This window comes from Schistocerca cancellata, chromosome 11, assembly GCF_023864275.1.
Source record: "Schistocerca cancellata isolate TAMUIC-IGC-003103 chromosome 11, iqSchCanc2.1, whole genome shotgun sequence".
Taxonomy (NCBI): domain Eukaryota; kingdom Metazoa; phylum Arthropoda; class Insecta; order Orthoptera; family Acrididae; genus Schistocerca; species Schistocerca cancellata.
The window spans coordinates 11,408,514-11,429,583 of record NC_064636.1 but is presented as its reverse complement, the minus strand read 5'-3'; the positions used below and the strand labels follow the sequence as shown (position 1 = coordinate 11,429,583).

Genomic DNA, 21,070 nt, shown 5'->3' with positions numbered 1-21,070 from the left:
AGATTTTAGTACCGTAGGTGCGTGGCAATTTCCTGCATCTATAAAGCATTTTCATTTGAACTGTAGTGAAGACAATTTCACAGTTTCATGTTATTGTGCTGGTAGAAAAAATCTTACTGCAAATCATTGTGACTTATTACCTACTAGCCATTTCATTCTATAGAGAAACCAAAATCTTCACTAAATGCCTCTAGGTTAGAAAAGAATCTCAATCAAACAGTGATGTAATGCAATTTTTGATCCCCCTCTCGAAGTCCGTAAGAAAGCTAAAGGATGGCAAATATAGTACCTTCTTTTAGTTATTGCTGAAATTTATTGGACTAATATACTGGCTTTTGTAAAATAATAATAATAATAATAATAATAATAACAATAATAATAATAATAATAATAATAATCTATTATTATTATTTCCTTCCTTTCTCAGACGTTATGTCTGGTTAAAAATGGAAAGTGACGCGGACCTTGATCAAGCGATATATGTTACATTGCATTTAGGAACTTTCGGGTAATTGAACACATATCAATAATTATAGATTTCTGTAGTTGTATATATACGTTTGGATGTAGCTGTATTGCGTTGATGTACTGGTGGATATTGTGTGGTATGACTCCTGTAGTTGATAGTATAATCGGTATAATGTCAACTTTATCCTGATGCCACGTGTCCTTGACTTCTTCAGCCAGTTGGATGTATTTTTCAATTTTTTCTCCTGCTTTCTTCTGTATATTTGTTGTATTGGGTATGGATATTTCGATTAGTTGTGTTAATTTCTTCTTTTTATTGGTGAGTATGATGTCAGGTTTGATATGTGGTGGTGTTTTATCTGTTATAATGGTTCTGTTCCAGTATAATCAGTATAATTTGTATTCATCATTCTCCAGTACATTTTGTGGTGCATACTTGTATGTGGGAACGTGTTGTTGTATTAGTTTATGTTGTATGGCAGGTTGTTGATGTATTATTTTTGCTACATTGTCATGTCTTCTGGGGTATTCTGTATTTGCTAGTATTGTACATCCGCTTGTGATGTGATCTACTGTTTCTATTTGTTGTTTGCAAAGTCTGCATTTATCTGTTGTGGTATTGGGATCTTTAATAATGTGCTTGCTGTAATATCTGGTGTTTATTGTTTGATCCTGTATTGCAATCATGAATCCTTCCATCTCACTGTATACATTGCCTTGTCTTCGCCATGTGTCAGATGCGTCTCGATCTATGTGTGGCTGTGTTAGAGGATACGGGTGCTTGCCATGTAGTGTTTTCTTTTTCCAACTTACTTTCTTCGTATCTGTTGATGTTATGTGATCTAGAGGTTTGTAGAGGTGGTTATGAAATTGCAGTGGAGTAGCCAATGTATTCATATGAGTGATTGCTTTGTGTATTTTGCTAGTTTCTGCTCGTTCTAGAAAGAATTTTCTTAAATTGTCTACCTGTCCATAATGTAGGTTTTGTATGTCGATAAATCCCCTTCCTCCTTCCTTTCTGCTTAATGTGAATCTTTCTGTTGCTGAATGTATGTGATGTATTCTATATTTGTGGCATTGTGATCGTGTAAGTGTATTGAGTGCTTCTAGGTCTGTGTTACTCCATTTCACTACTCCAAATGAGTAGGTCAATATTGGTATAGCATAGGTATTTATTGCTTTTGTCTTGATTCTTGCTGTCAATTCTGTTTTCGGTATTTTTGTTAGTCTTTGTCTATATTTTTCTTTTAGTTCTTCTTTAATATTTGTATTATCTATTCCTATTTTTTGCCTGTACCCTAGATATTTATAGGCATATGTTTTTTCCATCGCTTCTATGCAGTCGCTGTGGTTATCCAATATGTAATCTTCTTGTTTAGTGTGTTTTCCCTTGACTATGCTATTTTTCTTACATTTGTCTGTTCCAAAAGCCATATTTATGTCATTGCTGAATACTCCTGTTATCTTTAGTAACTGGTTGAGTTGTTGATTTGTTGCTGCCAGTAGTTTTAGATCATCCATGTATAGCAAATGTGTGATTTTGTGTTGGTTATGTTCCAGTAATGTTGTATCCATAATTTGTATTATTTAGCATGTTGGATAGTGGGTTCAGAGCAAGGCAGAACCAGGAAGGACTTAATGAGTCTCCTTGGTATATTCCACGCTTAATCTGTATTGGCTGTGATGTGATATTATTTGAATTTGTTTGGATATTAAGTGTGGTTTTCCAATTTTTCATTACTATATTTAGGAACTGTATCAATTTAGGATCCACTTTGTATATTTCCAATATTTGTAGTAACCATGAGTGGGGTACACTATCAAAAGCTTTTTGGTAATCAATGTATGCATAGTGTAGTGACCTTTGTTTAGTTTTTGCTTGATATGTCACCTCTGCATCTATTATCAGTTGCTCTTTACATCCTCGTGCTCCTTTGCAACAGCCTTTTTGTTCTTAATTTATAATTTTGTTCTGTGTTGTATGTGTCATTAATTTCTGTCACATCATCTGTGTTTTTAGATACATGTTAAATAATTTAGTTAGATGTGAATGTGTTGAGGTGAATTTCTTTAGCCAGAAATTTGCTATTTTATCTTTTCCAGGGGCTTTCCAATTGTGAGTAGAATTAATTGCTTGTGTGACTTCATGTTGCAAAATTATCACTTCAGGCATTTGTGGTATAATCTTGTATGAGTCTGTTTCTGCTTGTGTCCACCGTGCATGCCTGTTATATTTGGTGGATTGTCTATTTTAATGTGTGTGTTATCTATTGTCTGGTAAAAGCTCTTTTGGTTTGTGTTGAATGTTTGGTTTTGTTTCGTTCTATTTTCACTCTTTTTGTATCTTCTAAGTCGTTTGGCCAATGCTTGTAATGTCTGCTTCTTTTCATCTAATTGCTCTATCGCTTCTTCTTGTGAGATTTTACCTAACCTTTTTCATTTTTTGTCTGATATTTCATTTCTTATAAATTGTGTTAGCTGTTCGATGTCTTTTCTCAGTTTTTCTATTCTGATCTGTAGCCTGTGTTGCCATGCTGGTTTTGTGGGTTTCTTCTGTGTCTTGGTTGGTTCTGATCTCTGCCTAGTGTGTGTATTTAGTGTAGTGAGTGCTCCTACATAAATCAGTAGTTGTAATTCTTCCATAGTTGCGTTTTCATTTACTTTGTTGTGTGTGATTGCGTTGATAGTAGTATTTGTTGTTTCGACTTGTGGGTTATTTGGTGGTCTATGCAAGAATGGTCTAATGTCTGTTTTTGTGTCTTTGTATTCTATATATGTCAGCTGAAATTTTTCTTCTATATCTAACATGAGTGTCACTTGGTGTTCTATTTGTGCTTGTTCTGGTGGCTGTCTTAAGATTTTGTTTTCCTCTGATTGTTTAATTGATGCGTGTTGTTTTTTTTTTTTTTTTTTTGTTTGCTCTGGGATGTTTGAGTCCATTACTGTATTTTCTTCTTCTTCTGATTGCACATTATTTTGTTCTAGTATTTGTTGTACTTGTTGTTTGATGTTTTCTAATTCTGACTGGGGTATCCTGTTATTTTTTATTATTACACGGATCTGATCAGCTAGTCGTTGTTCTGTTAAAAATTTTAATTCTGGGTATCTGGTAATAAATGTTGTGTATACTTGTGATCCGTATCCAGTTGTGTTGGTTCCTAGGTTTGTTGCTCGGTAATAACAGAACACGAGGTGTCGATTAACTTCATCTGACCATCTCATCCTCCGTCTTTGTTTTCCTTCTAGGGTGGTTGCAGGAAGCATATCCTGCAAAACAAAAAATCATTTTCCAGTTGGGTAGCAGTGTCGTTACCATTGTGGGCGGGCATAGGGTTGAAGCGTCGTCCCGACCATGACGGCGCTTGTCCGAGGCTTCTTTAGTTCTGTCCTGAACCAACTAATCACAGTAAAAGGGGGGTTAGCCCTATTAGTGGTTTGTTCTTTTTGTCGCCTTTTACGACTGGCAAAACATACCGGAGGCCTATTCTTTTCCCAGGCCTCCACGGGGTGTATTATTATTATTATTATTATTGTTGTTGTTAGGCTTTTTAATGCTCCTTTAATATTCTGTCAAATGTGAAACTTTGAAGTACACTTTCCTGTAACAGTTCGAGATGTGTACACGGAAGTGTTTGACAGGAGTCTACTCAAAAAAACCAAGATGGTACAACACAAAACATAATGGTCTTCTACTAGTGGGTTCCTCAAATTAAATATTAAAATGTTACCATTAAAATACAAAGCTTACTGTCACATGTAAACAAGGCGAGACCCCCTGCTGTACTGTTAAAACATTAATACGTGCGAATAGGAACACTTATCTGCCACAAGAGGCGGCTGCACCGCAGCCACTTCCCGTACCCTCAGTTATCGGCGAGGTACCAGTCACGACAGTCACCGACACCCCCGTATAGCACGCACCGACTACAGTATTACCTAATGTCGTACGTCCCAGTCCTTTCACTTCGAAGCTGTCGAAAATTTGCAAATATAGAAAATGTGAAAATGAACTGCACAAAATTCACAAAGGCCCGAGAGTAAACCTCGCGTATTTAAGTCGGCACACTATACACCGCTTACGCGGAGACAGTCGTCGGACACTGTCCGCCAGGGCGAACACTGCCGGATCGCTACGCACCTCGGTACCGACAGATTACACGACAGAAGAATCGCGACGTACGAAGGTGTGGGCGACTGCCGTACGTATTTTAATGACGACTTACAGTACAGTACCGTCACATTACGTACGTCCTCGTGTTCTGACAACTGTATACTTTTCCTTATTTATCCGAGTTTTAACAGTACCGCACACGCGTCTCGTCACATTTACGAGTGACGTCTCACTCCGTACACACGATAACGGAAGAGCAGTTACATTTAAATAACGTATTTAGATAAACCTCACCTCTCATTTCGTATCGTATTCGTGTTAAAATATTTTCCCAGATGCAGTCAAAATGTCACACCCGACAGTGTACTGACGAATCGAACAGTCCAGGTGGAGCGAGTGTTTCACGTAGTACTGACACGGCAGAGGTGACCCCGAAACGGACACTCCAGTTTCCAGCACGGCGTACCGACTGCCGGGAGCGCGCGACACGAGCGAGCGCCTGCACTCACCTGCGACGTCGGCGAGACGGGCTGCCCCGCCTTCCCGGGGTCGGCGGCTCCGGACGCGCCCACCACCCGCCCGCCGCTGCCGCCGCTGGACGCCGAACTCTCGCTGGAGAGCATCGACACGTTGTCCGAGAAGGCGGAGTCATTGTCGGGGCTGTCCGTCCGCACCACTGCCGACAGAGTGGGAGCGTGACCAAAAATAGATAAAAGAGAGAGTGCAAATATCTTACAACACGGGATGTCTGTTTTAACTCTAAACTACAAAGCATCTCAAAATGGTGCACCGTACGAGAAAAGGGTCGTAGGTGAAACGCCGATATTAGTAACGGGGGCATACGTAAGTGCTCCGAGTGGCTACGTGCCGCGTTGGAGGGGTCCACACCGTATTCTTAAATCGGAAACCCACTTTCGTTGCACGTTCAGATTCTACACCGACAAAATACGTACATTTCACTCGAACCGGTGTTTTGCAATCAGTGTGTGTCTTTTTGCAATTGATAACAGATGTGTTTTGTGTTCTAACGTTTCATATTTGTGTTTGAAATTTACTTCAGTGTCGAAAATTTGACTGTACAATAAAGTACGGTCGGGATCGGTGACATTTCCCTTCCCCTCGGCCGACACCGTCGCCGTGCACGACGTCGGCGAGTATCGGTGGCTGGCAGGCAGGCGTGTCGCTACCGTTTCCCGGACGTTTTACCTCGTTACAGAGGTCGCAGTTTGTACTCTGCCGGTGCGAGTATCACAGCAGTCAGACACGCACACCGAATTCGTTCACCGTCTACATTACCGTACGACCGGCTCATTTTACAGAAATGTCAGTGTCCCGCCGTATCGTTAGTACTGCAGAACCACATTTGGCACATTCGAGTAACCTCTGAATGCAGAGGTTTACATTTCCACCGTAAATGAAACGAACAATCAAACGCATCGATTCTTAATTGGAAAAACCGGAACACTCGATATTTGTGAATTATGACACCACCCACCACGAGAGGGGAAACAGTGGTCCGAGTATACAGTACGTATTTTTTTAAGAAAGAATATGAATATGGAATAAAATGGGCATCTCATTTCAAAATACAAATTTGATGCCACCCGTGCTGGGGGGAGAAGGGGGGGGGGATTAGAAGATATATGTCCCACTACCAATAATACCTGCCTCCCCCCCCCCCCCCCCCTCTCTCTCTCTCTCTCTCTCTCTCTCTCTCTCTCTCTCTCTCTCTCTCTCTCTCTCTCTCTGTGTGTGTGTGTGTGTGTGTGTGTGTGGAATAACACAATAATATGAAAAGAATAGATTACTACTCACCATATAGGGGAGGTCCCGAGTCACAGATAGACAGAACAAGAAAACTATCACATAGGCAAGCTTTCGGTGAAGAAGGCTGTAATGGTACCTTGACTACCGCACCTCCGCCAATAGAAAGATATAATCTACGATCGCGCATGCGGAAGAGCGCTGCGCCAGCGACCGATTTTTATAAATAATTTTGTTCTTCTTTTTACTTTTTGCGTAGGTGTTTGTTTTTAACAACTAACTGATTACTCATTCTCTCTCTGTCTCTCTCTGTCTCTCTCTCTCTCTCTCGTCTTCATACGAAAGACGTGTATTTTCGGCGCTGTGTTAAATATGCTTTTGGGTGGAAATTAAAATTATATTACGAAACGAAGTTGTTTCAATAGTGATTCGAAATGGTTATCCCCGAATTTGTAAATTGATCGTGACAGTGACAAGATAAAGAAATTTTCAACAGACGGAGAACAATGAAGACAGGTCATACTACAAGAAAATTAAGAAGACAGCCACGAAGACTATATTATAATTAATACTACGTTTCTAACAGAATTATAAGGTAAGTTTCAACTAATTTCTGATGCTATTCCCTTACAGTCGCTTTTTGTAGTGTTGCCGACTCGGTCTGCCATGCACGGTCAAATTACAGCACTATCTCAATCAATAATACGAAGTCCGCCTTATCCGTAACTTATTCCACCAAAATTCAAAATTCAATCAGATTTTCTATTTTATATTTTCACGACAGAACCCCGAGGAACGGAAACAATACAAGGCCTTCACCACAATTAAACACCACACACATCCCTCACCCAAATGACCACAGTGTGTGGCTGCCAAGGCCAGACTTGCTGCAGTTGCGTGTGTGTGTGTGTGTGTGTGTGTGTGTGTGTGTAGGGGGGAGGAGGGAGGGGGGGGCAGCGCACATGCCCTTTGTCCCATTCTGACGCAGGCCATCTCGGTCGAAAGCTTACTCGTTTGACAGTCTTTGTGTAGTGCCTCTGTGTGACTTGGCATCCCTGGTATGTGTAGACTAGTAATCCACACCTTTGATAGCAGCACAATTATTTACAGTTTTAAGTTTAATATCTCAACCTATCCGACAGCACACCCAGGGCCGGTCCAACTGGATATACGATGGAAGTGCAGTGCTGTGAGGTGTGCCAATTGGTCTGCATTGTCACTACAACTCTGAGATAGGTCGGCCACTCGTCGTTTGAGGAGAGAATACTAGTGTACTCCACAGTTCGTTCGAATTCTCTTTTCCACCTTCCACCTTTGTCATTACAAATGTCCCGCCGTTTAGATCGATTCCGAAGGTAACGTGGACAAAATACGGGCAGTCGGAGGTCGTCTGCAGCTCGTACAGAAATAAGACCGCAGTCATCGGAGTCGGGCGGCACGGACGAGTGGCCGATGTGGAGACAGGAGTAATCCCCAATTTTATTCGGTCCGTATGCTGAGCAGGTAGTAAAAAAAACGGAGGAGAAGTATAGTAAGGTTATTAAAGTCGAACGAGGAGAAATTAATACACCGGATGTTTGACGACGACACCGAAATTCTGTCAGAGGCGGCAAAGGACTCCGAAGAGTGACCGAACGGAACAGACACAGTCTCGAAAGGAGGTCGTAACGGAAATGTGGGCAGAAGCGAAACGGGGTAACAGAATGTACTCGGAATGAGATTTTCACTCTGCAGCAGAGTGTGCGCCAATACGAAACTTCCTGGCAGATTAAAACTGTGTGCCGGACCGAGACCCGAACTCGGGACCTCTGTCTTTCGGGGCAAGTCCTCTACCGACTGAGCTACCCGAGCACGACTCGCGCCCCGTCCTCACGGCTTTACTTCTGCCAGTACCTCGTCTCCTACCTTCCAAACTGCAAGGTTCGCAGGAGAGCTTCTGTAAAGTTTGGAAGGTAGGAGACGAGATACTGGCAGAAGTAAAGCTGTCAGGACGGGGCGCGAGTCGTGCTCGGGTAGCTCAGTCGGTAGAGGACTTGCCCCGAAAGACAGAGGTCCCGAGTTCGAGTCTCGGTCCGGCACACAGTTTTAATCTGCCAGGAAGTTTCGGAATGTACTCAAATTAAACTAGGTGGCGCTCAGGTCATTCAATTTCGAAAGGAGATACTGAAAGTAGTTGAGGAGTTTCATTATTTGGGGGACAAGATACCCGAAGACGAGTGGAATACTGGAGATATAAAATGCAGGCCGGCAGCAGCGAGAAAAGGAGATGACGACCCGAAGTGTCAGGAAATGTTTTCCGAAGACACTAGTCGGGAGTGTAGCCTCGTACAGAGATAAAGTGTGACAGTAAGCAGTTCAGACGAGAAGATAATAAAAGTTTTGAAATGAGCTACAGAGGATACTGTATATTAGGCGAATAGAACAGGCAACTAATGAGGAGGTACTCGAACTGTGCACAACGGGACGGAAAGGCAGGGGCGACGGGTAAAGACACGTCCGGTCAGTTCGGTAACGGAGGGAAGTGCGAGGAGTATAAATTGTGGAGGGGCACAGAGGGGTGAGGAGGAGTGGAGGCCCGCAGGGGATACTGGCCGCGCCGGCTCTACATTCACTCCCACCGATGCCCTACGCCGCAACACTTACTGAACAACTCGCAAAGCAGTTTCTATTTCTGTCGGTGTCGGCTGTTGCACTTAGCTACATACATAAAAATGTAAACGTACATTTGTACAAAGTAGTAAATCTTCAAAAGTTTTTGGCCGATTGCTCTGAAATTACTATCGCGTTGCACGCAAATACTTGCGTGTTTTTATATCCCTATTTTTTAATGCATACAATACGCAAATAAACATGTAATATATAAAGGGGAAACATTATTACCAAAAATTTCTAAAAGTTAAATTTTCAGAGGATATTCTAGTGCACAATCAGTGGTAGTTTTACATATATTCTCCGTATGGAATAACAAAAAACAAGGCTGTAGGTCAGAAAGAAGGGAGAAGAAGAGGTGGACAGAGAGGTGGGAGGAAACAGGCATTGAAAACAGGAAGGGGAGAGAGGGGGAGGGAGGGAGAGGGGGAGGGAGGGAGAGGGGGAGGGAGGGAGAGGGGGAGAGAGAGGAGGAGAGAGAGAGAGAGAGAGAGAGAGAGAGAGAGAGAGAGAGAGAGAGAGAGAGATTAGCACACACATCCAACTCGCATACATGTCGTGTGAGAAACAAGTGTTGTGTATTTTCTTTCTGAGACACTGAGCCCACAGGAGGGTGCGGACTGGAACAGCCAGTATGAGATACGCAGTCCAGTACGTCCTCACACTCGTGCAACAGAGTTCCCCACCTTCCGGCTCGGCACGACTGCCTGCGGCCGTACACCCCGTGGTCTCGAGTTTGCCGGTACGGTCATCGTGATCCGCGCTACGTACCGCCCTCTGGAGGGCGCTCGTTCCGCGTGCCACAGCTACGGACAGGTCTGACACACTCGGAGCAGACAGTCTCTTATCGAGAGGGGACCGGAGCGGTACGTTCCACTCGCGCCGGATTCGAGTCGCCGCTGACGACAGTTGCGTCACGAGGCAGTCGACATCCTTCCAGATCGCAGAACCGACTGACAGCGGGGTCAGCCGCGCCCCGACGGGAGCACTGCCGAGTGCCGAGCCCCGCACGTTCACTCTCGAGAGATGTTCGGCCGCCAGTTTCCTCACCGAACCGTTCATCGCACACTGCAGTATTCGACAGATCTGCAGGAGGCGAGCTACCGTACTCCGCCGACCGCCGACAAGTTGCCCGCCACTTTACCGCCATACCCCGAGCCGCGCCGGAGCTCCGACGCGAGACGGTGCCGGTACTGCTGCAGTATACAGACAAGTTGCAGCATTACAAAACTGCGGCAAAATGCAGGAACATCTGCAGCGCATAGGCACTCGGTGCAGGGAGTGGCAACTGACCCTTAACGTAGACAAATGTAATTTATTGCGAATACATAGAAAGAAGGATCCTTTATTGTACGATTATATGATAGCGGAACAAACACTGGTAGCAGTCACTTCCGTAAAATATCTGGCAGTATGTGTGCGGAACGATTTGAAGTGGAATGATCATATAAAATTAATGTCGGTAAGGCGGGTACCAGGTTGACATTCATTGGGGAGAGTCCTTAGGAAATGTAGTCCATCGACAAAGGAGGTGGCTTACAAAACACTCGTTCGACCTATACTCGAGTGTGGGATCCGTACCAGGTCGGGTTGACGGAGGAGATAGAGAAGATCCAAAGAAGAGCGGCGCGTTTCGTCACAGGGTTATTTGGTAAGCGTGACAGCATTACGGAGATGTTTAGCAATCTCGAGTGGCAGACTCCGCAAGAGAGGCGCTCTGCATCGCGGTGTAGCTTGCTCGCCAGGTTTCGAGAGGGTGCGTTTCTGGATGAGGTATCGAATATATTGCTTCCCCCTACTTATACCTCCCGAGGAGATCACGCATGTGAAATTAGAGAGATTCGAGCACGCACGGAGGCTTTCCGGCAGTCGTTCTTCCCGCAAACAGTACGCGGCAGGAAACGCAAAGGGAGGTAATGACAGTGGCACGTGAAGTGCCCTCCGCCACACACCGTTCGGTGGCTTGTGGACTATAAATGTAGATGTAGATGTATTTCGAACCGATAACGTCCCACTCGCCTACTGCACTTGTCGCCGTCCGTTCCCTCGCGCGGCTAAACAACTGGACAGTTTCCTTCAGAGTGGAAGTATTTCTCTACATTGGAGCGCGTTCTCAGTTTAAATGCTCACCGTATTAGCAGCTTCGGGACCCTTACAAACAGATCCACGACCTGTTACACAGAACAGATTTTCACTCTGACACACAGTGCGTGCAAGTCGGAAATGTCTCGGCAGGTGAAGCCGGAAGTCATAGCTGCAAAACTGCCGCACCGGCAGGTCCCGCCCACTACAAACGACAGTGCCGGCAAAGTGAGAACTAGTGTGAAGACTGGAAGGTAGGAGAGGAGAGGAGACGAGATGACAGTAGGTACTGCAGAAAGAGATGCGTGTAGGGGGACTTTCAATCTCGCCGCGCTACACTCGTTCCCTCAGAAAGAAATTATACCGTCGCAGCGGTATGACCGCTCGACGGCAGAGGAAATACTAAAATTGTAACTCTTTTTTTTTGTTTTCTATCCGTCTTTTGTCTCTCGAGAGCCGAAGCTTAATTCAGACGTAAAAACTTATTAGCTATTCTCGGTCGGATTAAGACGAAAAAACTCATCGATGTGCAGACGTGTTGTGAAAGTTTGTATGAAATTTGGAAGTTGAAAGCAGCAACGTAAAATATATTGCATTCAACACCGAGATGGTTTTACTTTGTATACTTTGGTAATTCCTGGACAATTAAAATTTATTGCAAGATTTCGGAGCAGCTAAGACTTTTCACCCAGAAATGAAGTAGGGGATTTTTGAAGATCTGGACGCCGCACGAAAGAAGACATGTTAACACGATAAAGGATAAGGTCTTATGTACGCCATTCCCCCTGCTAATCACATTTTGTTATGCTCTGTTCTCTTTCAAATGGAAATTGGTTTGACTTTTGCTCAGAAACGCCACAAGGACCACCCCGACAATAGCTTTTCCGAATCGCGAAGTCCGATAACATTTCTGTAATACGAAGTGCGATTTGCATTTCATTACTTCCCCTTTTCACGGTCATTAACGGTTTTAAAACCACCTTTTTATTCACCATTTCTTCTCACATTTTCAACCTCTTGTTTTCTTCCCTTTTTCTTTTTTATTAAACACTACACGGGCCACGATCCGTACCCGCATACCTCAGTCGGTAAGAGCACACGCCCGCAGAATGCTCAGGTTCCGAGTTCGAGTCTCGGTCTGGCGCGAGATGTCGTGACCGAATATGTGGAGTAATCGATCGTACGTTAGGAGGCAGAAAGAAAGAGTCGGGAGAACCGGTAGGTGACGGTAATGGCGGTTTTTTTTTTTTTTGTTGTTGTTGTTGTTGTTGTTGTTGTTGTTTTTGTTACCGTGTTCGCGGCCGGCGTCGTCGGCCTCCGGCTTGGCCCGGCCGCCCTCGGAGCTGGACCGCGAGTGCGTCATCCGGGGCGGCGGCTGCTGCTGCTGCTGCCGCGCGGGGGCGGGGGCGGGCGCGGGGGCGGGCTGGGGCTCACCTGCAACGTGACGGAGCGCAGGTAGCGGGCAGCGCGCAGCGGGGCGTCGCAGGCACTGCGGGTCACTCGTGAGGCACGCTGCAGCGCGGCTAACGTAACATCACCACAAAAACTGTTGTCTCAAATACGTGTAACATTAACGCTACGCATTATGGTCTACCACTATTTACCGATCTTAATACTTTTAACTACTCTGTGTATGTACACCACTGGCCATTAAGATTGCTAGACCGAGAAGAAACGCAGATAATAAACGGGTATTCATTGCACAAATGTATTATACCGGAACTGACCACAGTTCATCGAGAGTAGTGACTGGCGTATTGTGACGAGCCAGTTGGTCGGCCACCATTGACCACACGTTTTCAATTGGTGAGAGATCTGGAGAATGTGCTGGCCAGGGCAGCAGTCGAACATTTTCTGTGTCCAGAAAGGCCCGTACAGGACCTGCAACGTGCGCTCGAACATTATCCTGCCGTAATGTAGGGTTTCGCAGGGATCGAAACAAGCGTAGAGCCACGGGTCGTAACACATCTGAAATGTTAAGTCCACTGTTCAAAGTGCCGTCAATGCGAACAGGTGGTGACCGAGACGTGTAACTGATGGCACCCCATACCATCACGCCGGATGATACGCCAGAATGGCGATGACGAATACTCGCTTCCAATGTGCTTTCAGCGCTATGTCGCCAAAGACGGGTGCGACCATCGTGATGCTGTAAACAGAAGCTGGATTCGACCGAAAAGATGACGTTCAGATGGTTGTTGTCTTGCAAACGTCCCCATCTGTTGACTCGGGGATCGAGACGTTGCTGCACGATCGGTTACAGCCGTGCGGATAAGATGCATGTGATCTCGACTGCTAGTCATACGAGGCCGTCGGGATCCGGCACGGTGTTCCGTATTACCCTCCTGAACGCACCGATTCCATATTCTGCTAAGAGTCATCGGATCTCGACCGACGCGAGCAGCAATGTCGCGATACGATAAACCGCAATCGCGATAGGCTACAATTCGACCTTTATCAAAATCGGAAACGTGACGGTACGCATTTCTCTTCCTTACACGAGGCATGAGAGAAACGTTTGTCCAGGCAACGCCGGTCAAATGCTGTTTGTGTGAATGCTGTGAAAAGCTAATGATTTGCACTTCAGAATCTTCTTCCTGTCGGTTAAATTTCGCGTCTATAGCAGGTCATCTTCGTGGTGCAGCAATTTTAATGGCCAGTAGTGTATTTGCACGAACTGTTTACACGTAATTCGTAATTATTTACACGAAATCATTTTCTTAACATATACAAGGTGTTCCAAAAGACACTTTACAACTTTGAAAATTCGTATAAATTTATTCGTATTACCTACAGAGGTGACCGTAGTGTCAATTTGTAGGGAAATTCGTCGAGTTTTGTCTCGCGTAGTTCGCTAGTGCCGAATCGCACGGCAAGGGCAGCAGTTGCGTCATAACATGGCTGCCTGTACTGGACCCGAGCGTGCCGGTTGAGTGTTTCGGTTCTAAGAATCGAATTTGGCGACAAGAGTTGAGCGTAATTTCCGTACGGACTACGCTGAACGTCCTCCTGGTAGGTTTACAATTTACGAGTGGCACAAATGTTTTGTAGAAACACGGTGCTCCGTAAGAGACGGGAAACGGTCGGGTCGCCTGTGCACGTCCGACGACGACGACGACGAGCGAGTGAGACAGCGATTTATCGACAGCCCTACGAAATCGATACCACCGATCGATCGCTTCTCGCGAGATGGCGCCACAACCTGGCTGGCCCCCCGCACTTTCTCAGTGACCGCTTTGCAGGCGAGTGCCGCGCCAGCCGGCCGCGCCTGGCACCACTCGCTCTGCGTCCACACCTGACCGAGCGAGCTGGCGCGCGGGAGCACGGCGGTTCCATCCCGCGTCCCACTGTCCAGATTTAGATTTTCCGCGATTTCCGTAAATCGCTCCGGACCGATGCCGGGACGGTTCCATCGACAGAGCGCGGCCCATTTCTTTCCGCACCCCTGCCTTTTCCCCGGTCTGCCGGCGCGCCTGTATTCCCACGCCCCACTCTGCGTACCCTCAGCCGAGGTGGCTTCCACCGACTGCCCCTCGTCCCCTCGTCACGACTTCGGTCCGCCGCTAGCACACCCCCTCCCTGCTGCCTCCGGGCTTCCCCTCCCCCTCCCGTCTCCCTCATCACCCACCTTTTCCCCTTTCGGCAGGTCTCAGGACTCGTACACGTAAAGTCGACATTCGCGCGAAGGAGATCGCCGGCAGTGTTTCGTGTGTGTGTGTGTGTGTGTGTGTGTGTGTGTGTGTGTGTGTGTGTCAGCGATGGATTCGGTGTTTCGTCATTTGTGCTCCTTCGTTCGCGTGTGCCATTTCTGTCGTCCCTCTTAGTGTCCGAGTGCTGAACGTTTTTCTTTGGACGCACCCGTGAACGACTCGACATATTTTAAATTTGCGTGTCCGATGTCGCGCATGCACGGTGCCGTTTAGTTTTTCGATGTCTGCACTCGCATTACCTGCACTATCTGTGGCCGAAGAGCGCCGTAATGTTGCCGCTGACGGCCTACCGTCGTATAAGGTGTGAAAATAACAATACAGAGAAAAAACACCGCACGTCGGATTATCGCACAGGGGGCCGACTCGTCAGACGGTGTCGGGCTGCCACCCCCGGGGAATCACCGGCGCACGCGTGGCCTCCCACACGGACGGCTTCGAGTTACGCGGCGAGAGGTGCCGTACTGGCAGAGACGCGGCGGTGCGCCTCCAGACGTCCAGTGCGACACGGGGACAAAGTAGCCCGGTACCGTTTGTGCGAGGGAAAATACTCGTCGGCACGTGGCACGTGGCTCTAGGAATTGCCCGATACTCTCTCCCAGAGTGAGCCGGCGGCTGTTCGGTCCCGCTGACGTCGGCAGTGCGAGGTGTGGCTGGAGAGTGTGAAGGACCTGTACAGCGGTGCTGCTGTGACGCATCTCCTTCCAGAGAGACCCCTCCCGACTGAACACACCGACTCCGACAGTGTTTCCACTTTCCTGGAAATTTTCTTCCCGGAGTGTGTTAAGGACGCTCTCCGTATTTGCCACGATGTCTCCGATCCAGTCAAATCGCTTCCCTTTCGGTGAAAATTTCAGTTTAGGAAACAGGTACGAGTCCGCAAGGGCCGAATAGCGGGAAGCACACGAGTCCCGAATGTGGAGACGGAGAAGCCACGGCGAGCCAGAGCACTGTCACGGTTGTGACGGTACCTCACATAAATATTGACTTTTTAGCGGTTGTAAATCGTAGTTTACGTATTTTATGAATATAATTAGTATAAAAGATACAGTTAATGTTCTTGAAACAACTGATATGCAGCGATAGCATCTTTATTTAATGTCTATGAAAATAAAAAAGGATCGAAAGAGACGCGATTGTACGGCCGAGGAGGATGGACGTATTTTGTGGGACGCACACTGTTTTGTTTCAGTATACGGAAGGCAGCCATTGTGCGGCTACACATATTTCGTGTGAGTTATTCGTATTCATTGCTAAACTAATATTATTATTACAAAATGAATTTCTTTGTAATAGTTGTCACCTCAAATGCTCGCAGTGGCTAATTACTTTTAATAACCATTTCTTCCGTAATTCTGCCAGAAGCTCATCTTCCGATGCAGCCTCTGGTCGGCCATTACGCGCCGGAGTATTAATTTATTTTTCAGTGTTAACAGTAACTGCGAGAGATTTCGTTATAAGAACCTTTTTAAATTGCAACAGATAATTAATTCACGTTAAAGTTCACGTTTTTAAACTATACAGATTCCACGAGTTGAGTAAGTTTTATCTTGGCCGCTCCACGGCAACAATCGAAATTCTCTCGAGCCTCGCTTTGCAATCAATAAATAGAAATTAACAAAATTACATTCAAGTCAGTTAACGGCAACTATGTTTTAGCCATCACGTTCAAAATCTAAAGTTGGTACATGAATAACTGAGGCCCTTCAGGAACCCGTTTCATACTTACTTATCCAAGTAACTAAAAGTGATATGAAAAGACAATATCCCTGAAAGAAACAAGCATGCTGATAAATTAAAAATAAAAATGTATAAAATATATGTAATTTCCTTTGTACACAACGAATAACTAATGACAACGGGCGCCACACGGTGTAGCAGCCAACGACGCACGCCTTTTCTTCCGCACCTTTTCGCACGAACGCTCGAGGACACATTTGAAGTATTCCTGGTCAATTGTGTGTCCTCCAGGGGTACATTCCTGCTGTCCAATACCGGTAGAATAGGAAAAAAAAATCACCAACACTGTCTCCACCTTCGACCGACTTTGGCGTCCTATCTTCGGTCGTGGCGAACCTGGGGTTTGGGTCTCCCACAGCGAAGACTGCACTTTGCTTTCGTCACCTGTAATTACCCCATTTAACAAATCTGGGTATTTTTAGTCCGCTTAATCAGTTCTCGGCACACTTCGAGTCGGTATTGTCTCCGGTCACTTGACAACATTTTTCGAACGAATTTTGCGGACACTCAACGCGTGTCCACATTTTCGGTTAAAATTGTCTGAACTGCATAGAAGCTTACAAGAAGTTCATCAGCCATCTCCCTAATTGTAAGTCTACGATCAGAGTGCACCGAGTCGCCAACTTTCACAACATTTTCATTCGTTTTTGAGACGGAAGGACTGCCGGGACCGTGGTTCATCTTCAAACGATTCGCGGCCATTTTTAAACCTGTCGAACCGGACCAAAACATTTGACTGCCTCATACAATTGTCTCCGTAAGTTGTTTTTAATAGTTCGTAAGTGTCAGAAGCTGATTTCCCGGCTTTAAAACAAAATTTCACACTAACTCGTTGCCCAGTTTGTGTGTCCATTTTCACGCAGACAGAATCCGCCAACAAGCCCTAACAGAGCCGCACTCCACCAGCTGCCACAACGAATCGAACAAAGGAAACGCAGCTTTCGGTCACGGCGCGTTCGAATGACTCACTGCCCACGCTCCGTGTACCTGCCCGACAAACCAATAAGCACTGCCGGATCCATTCCCACCCACGTCGGTGCGTGTGTGTGTGTGTGTGTGTGTGTGTGTGTGTGTGTGTGTGTGTGTGTGTGTGTGCACCCGGGCCAGAAGCTGTGCCGCGTCGTACCGATACGAGCGTTCGTACAGTTAACATTCGTAAATTTCGCTAGACTTTGTAATCACTCAAATAACATCACATATAGTCTCATTTCTCCATCGACTTCTGGATGCTTCACTTTTCCATGTCACACAGTGTATGTGATGGTAGAAATAAAGAAAATCTCTCACTACTGGCACTCGGTACGTGCTACAACAATCTGCAACAATCTGAAAGTGAAGAGCTTACACGGTTTGGAACTAGGTCTGCTCGAAAGACAATTATACGGCATCCTTATGCAAAAATGTTGTTATACAGTGCACAATTTGTATACAATGATAAATCTATCTTTGTAGAGTAAAGTGATAAACTTGTACACTCATTACGATAAATTATTTTACACTCTGTATGTGTGTCAGTTATATTACTTACATAGAAAAGTCTCCTGTACATTAAATCAATTATTTATGTACGTATGTAATGGCATTCCTGTTGTTACAAGCACTCGGTTTTATCGAATTCTCCAATACTTACAAGGGAACCTCCACATCGCAACCCCTCAGATTTAGTTATACGTTGGCACAGTGGAAAGGCCTTGAAAAACTGAACACAGATCAATCGGGAAAACAGGAAGAAGTTGTGTGGAACTATGAAAAAAATAAGCAAAATATACAAACTGAGTAGCCCATGCGTAAGATAGGCAACATCAAGGATAGTGTGAGCTCAGGAGCGCCGTGGTCCCGTGGTTAGCATGAGCAGCTGCGGAACCAGAGGTCCTCGGTTCAAGTCTTCCCTAGAGTGAAAAGTTTTCACTTTCTTTATTTTCGCAAAGTTACGATCTGTCCGTTCGTTCATTGACGTCTCTGTTCACTGTAATAAGTTTAGTGTCCGTGTTTTGCGACCGCACCGCAAAACCGTGCGATTAGTTGACGAAAGGACGTGCCTCTCCCAATGGCAACCGAAAACATTTGATCGCAAGGTCATAGGTCAACCGATTCCTCCACAGGAAAACACGTCTGATATATTCTACACGACGCTGGTGACGGCATGTGCGTCACATGACAGGAATATGTTGTCGACCCACCTAACTTGTACACTTGGTGAATTAGTAAAAAGATTCTTCTACCTTGCCCGATTTAGGTTTTCTTCTGTATGTCATACTCACTCCCAAAAAAGTGACGAAAACATAAGAGTTTGTCACATAAACTGCAACAAATGATTGCAACAAAACAGTTTTCCCTGTGCTCTGTCAAAACATATGTTTTAAACGTTTTCAAAATTTTCCGTGTGTAGACCGTCAATTCCTGGATATGTCTAAGCAAATCTGAACATGTCCTGCAATTTTGGAGAGCGAAGTTGATTATGTGTTAGTGCCTGAACTTTGATAATTGTCTGAAAATAAGGAACTTAAACTCTTCACTCGAGGGAAGACTTGAACCGAGGACCTCTCTTTCCGCAGCTGCTCACGCCAACCACTGGACCACGGCGCTACTGAGCTCACACTATCCTTGATGTTGCCTATCTTACGCATGGACTACTCAGTTTGTATATTTTGCTTACTTTTTTTTTCATAGTTGCACACAACTTCTCCCTGTTTTCTCGATCGATCTGTGTTCAGTTTTTCGAGGCCTATCCACTGTGCCAAATTATAACTAAATCTGAGGGGTTGCGATGTGGAGGTTCCCTTGTTAGCAGCATACAATAGTAAGGGGGTTAGCACACAGAGTTTAGCAGACAGAGTTTTCCAGACAGTCGGATCGGTGAGGCAGGGAAGGACCTGTAAGGAGGCAGAGTGAAATGGGCCACTCACCGGCGGCCGCGGGCTTGGGCTGCAGGTGCTGCCGCCTGGCGGCGGCGTTCGCACTCAGCGCCTGGTCGCACTGCGTCTCCAGGGCGCACAGCTCGCCCAAGATGGCGTCCAGCTCCGTCTCCTGCGACTCTGCGGGCACCGGACAAAACAAAAACAAAATTGATTCAAATGGCTCTGAGTACGATGCGACTTAACATCTGACGTCATCAGTCGCCTAGAACTTAGAGCTACTTAAACCGAACTAACCTAAGGACAGCACACACATCGATGCCCGAGGCAGGATTCGAACCTGCGACCGTAGCGGTCGCGCGGTTCCAGACTGAAGCGCCTAGAACCGCCTCGGCCACTCCGGCCGGCCAAACAAAACAGAGAGACATTACCGACGAGTCTATAAACACTTCACCACGGGAACCGGAATCTGGAAACCTTGCCGCGTAGCATCTAAATACGAGGTGATCAAAAAGTCAGTATAAATTTGAGAACTAAATAAATCACGGAATAACGTAGATAGAAAGGTACAAATTGACACACATGCTTGGAATGACACGGGGTTTTATTACAACGAAAAAAAAAAAGTTCAAAAAATCTCCGACACATGGCGCTTCATCTGACCAGAATACCAATAATTAGTATATAACGATGTAAGACAAAGCAAAGATGATGTTCTTTACAGTAAATGCTCAATATGTCCAGCATCATTCCTCAACAATAGCTGTAGTCGAGGAATAGTGTTGTGAACAACACTGTAAAGCGTGTCCGGAGTTACGCTGAAGCATTGGCGCCGGATGTTGTCTTTCAGCATCCCTAGAGATGTCGGTCGATCACGATACACATGCGACTTCGGGTAACCCCAAAGCCAATAATCGCACGGACTGAGGTCTGGGGACCTGGGAGGCCGAGCATGACGAAAGTGGCGGCTGAGCACACGATCATCACCAAACGACGCGCGCCAGAGATCTTTTACGCGTCTAGCAATACGGGGTGGAGCGCCATCCTGAATAAACATCGTACGTTCCGGCAGGTGTTTATCAGCCAGGTCGTGGATGATGCGATTCTGTAACATATCGGCGTACCTCTCACCCGTCACGGTATCAGTTACAAATCCAGAATCACGCATTTCCTCGAAGAAAAAAAGCCCGATAACAGTAGATGTGGTAAATCCAACCCATACCGTGACTTTCTCGTAGTGCAATGAAGTTTCCACGACAGTTCTAGGATTTTCGGTAGCCCAAATTCTGCAGTTGCGGGCGTTGACAGACCCTCGGAGCGTGAAATGAGCTTCGTCGGTCCACAACACGTTACTCGACCAATCGTCATCTTCCGCCATCTTTTGAAGCGCCCACACCGCAAATGCCCTCCGCTTCACTGAATCGCCAGGTGACAGTTGACGATGCCGATGGATTTTGTGCGGATAGCATCGGAGGGTACGCCCAAGTGCCAACCGAACAGCAGTGTACGGAATACCGGTGCGACTGCATAGACGAACCCGCCACATTCTCCGTTTCTTCCTGAACTGTCTCAGCAGCATTACGCCTCGTGCTCGGTCGGCCACTACGGGGTCTATCGTCTAAACAACCCCTGGCTTCGAACTTCGAATTCATTCTCGCCACAGCTGCATTTGTCAACGGACCTTTACCCGTCCG

At 46.0% G+C, this 21,070-nt stretch overlaps 1 protein-coding gene across 6 annotated transcripts in view; it reads right to left on the bottom strand.

The window, feature by feature from the left end:
• LOC126108945 (abnormal cell migration protein 10) overlaps positions 1-21,070 on the bottom strand; it is a 532,402-nt gene that overhangs the window by 50,863 nt on the left and 460,469 nt on the right. For all 6 annotated transcript variants that reach the window (XM_049914327.1, XM_049914328.1, XM_049914329.1 and 3 more), the window contains 2 exons: positions 19,428-19,556; positions 5,089-5,255 (listed from right to left, as the gene is read on the bottom strand). In XM_049914327.1, coding sequence (XP_049770284.1) covers positions 5,089-5,255; positions 19,428-19,556 — 296 coding nt within the window. The remainder of the gene's footprint in view (positions 1-5,088; positions 5,256-19,427; positions 19,557-21,070) is intronic.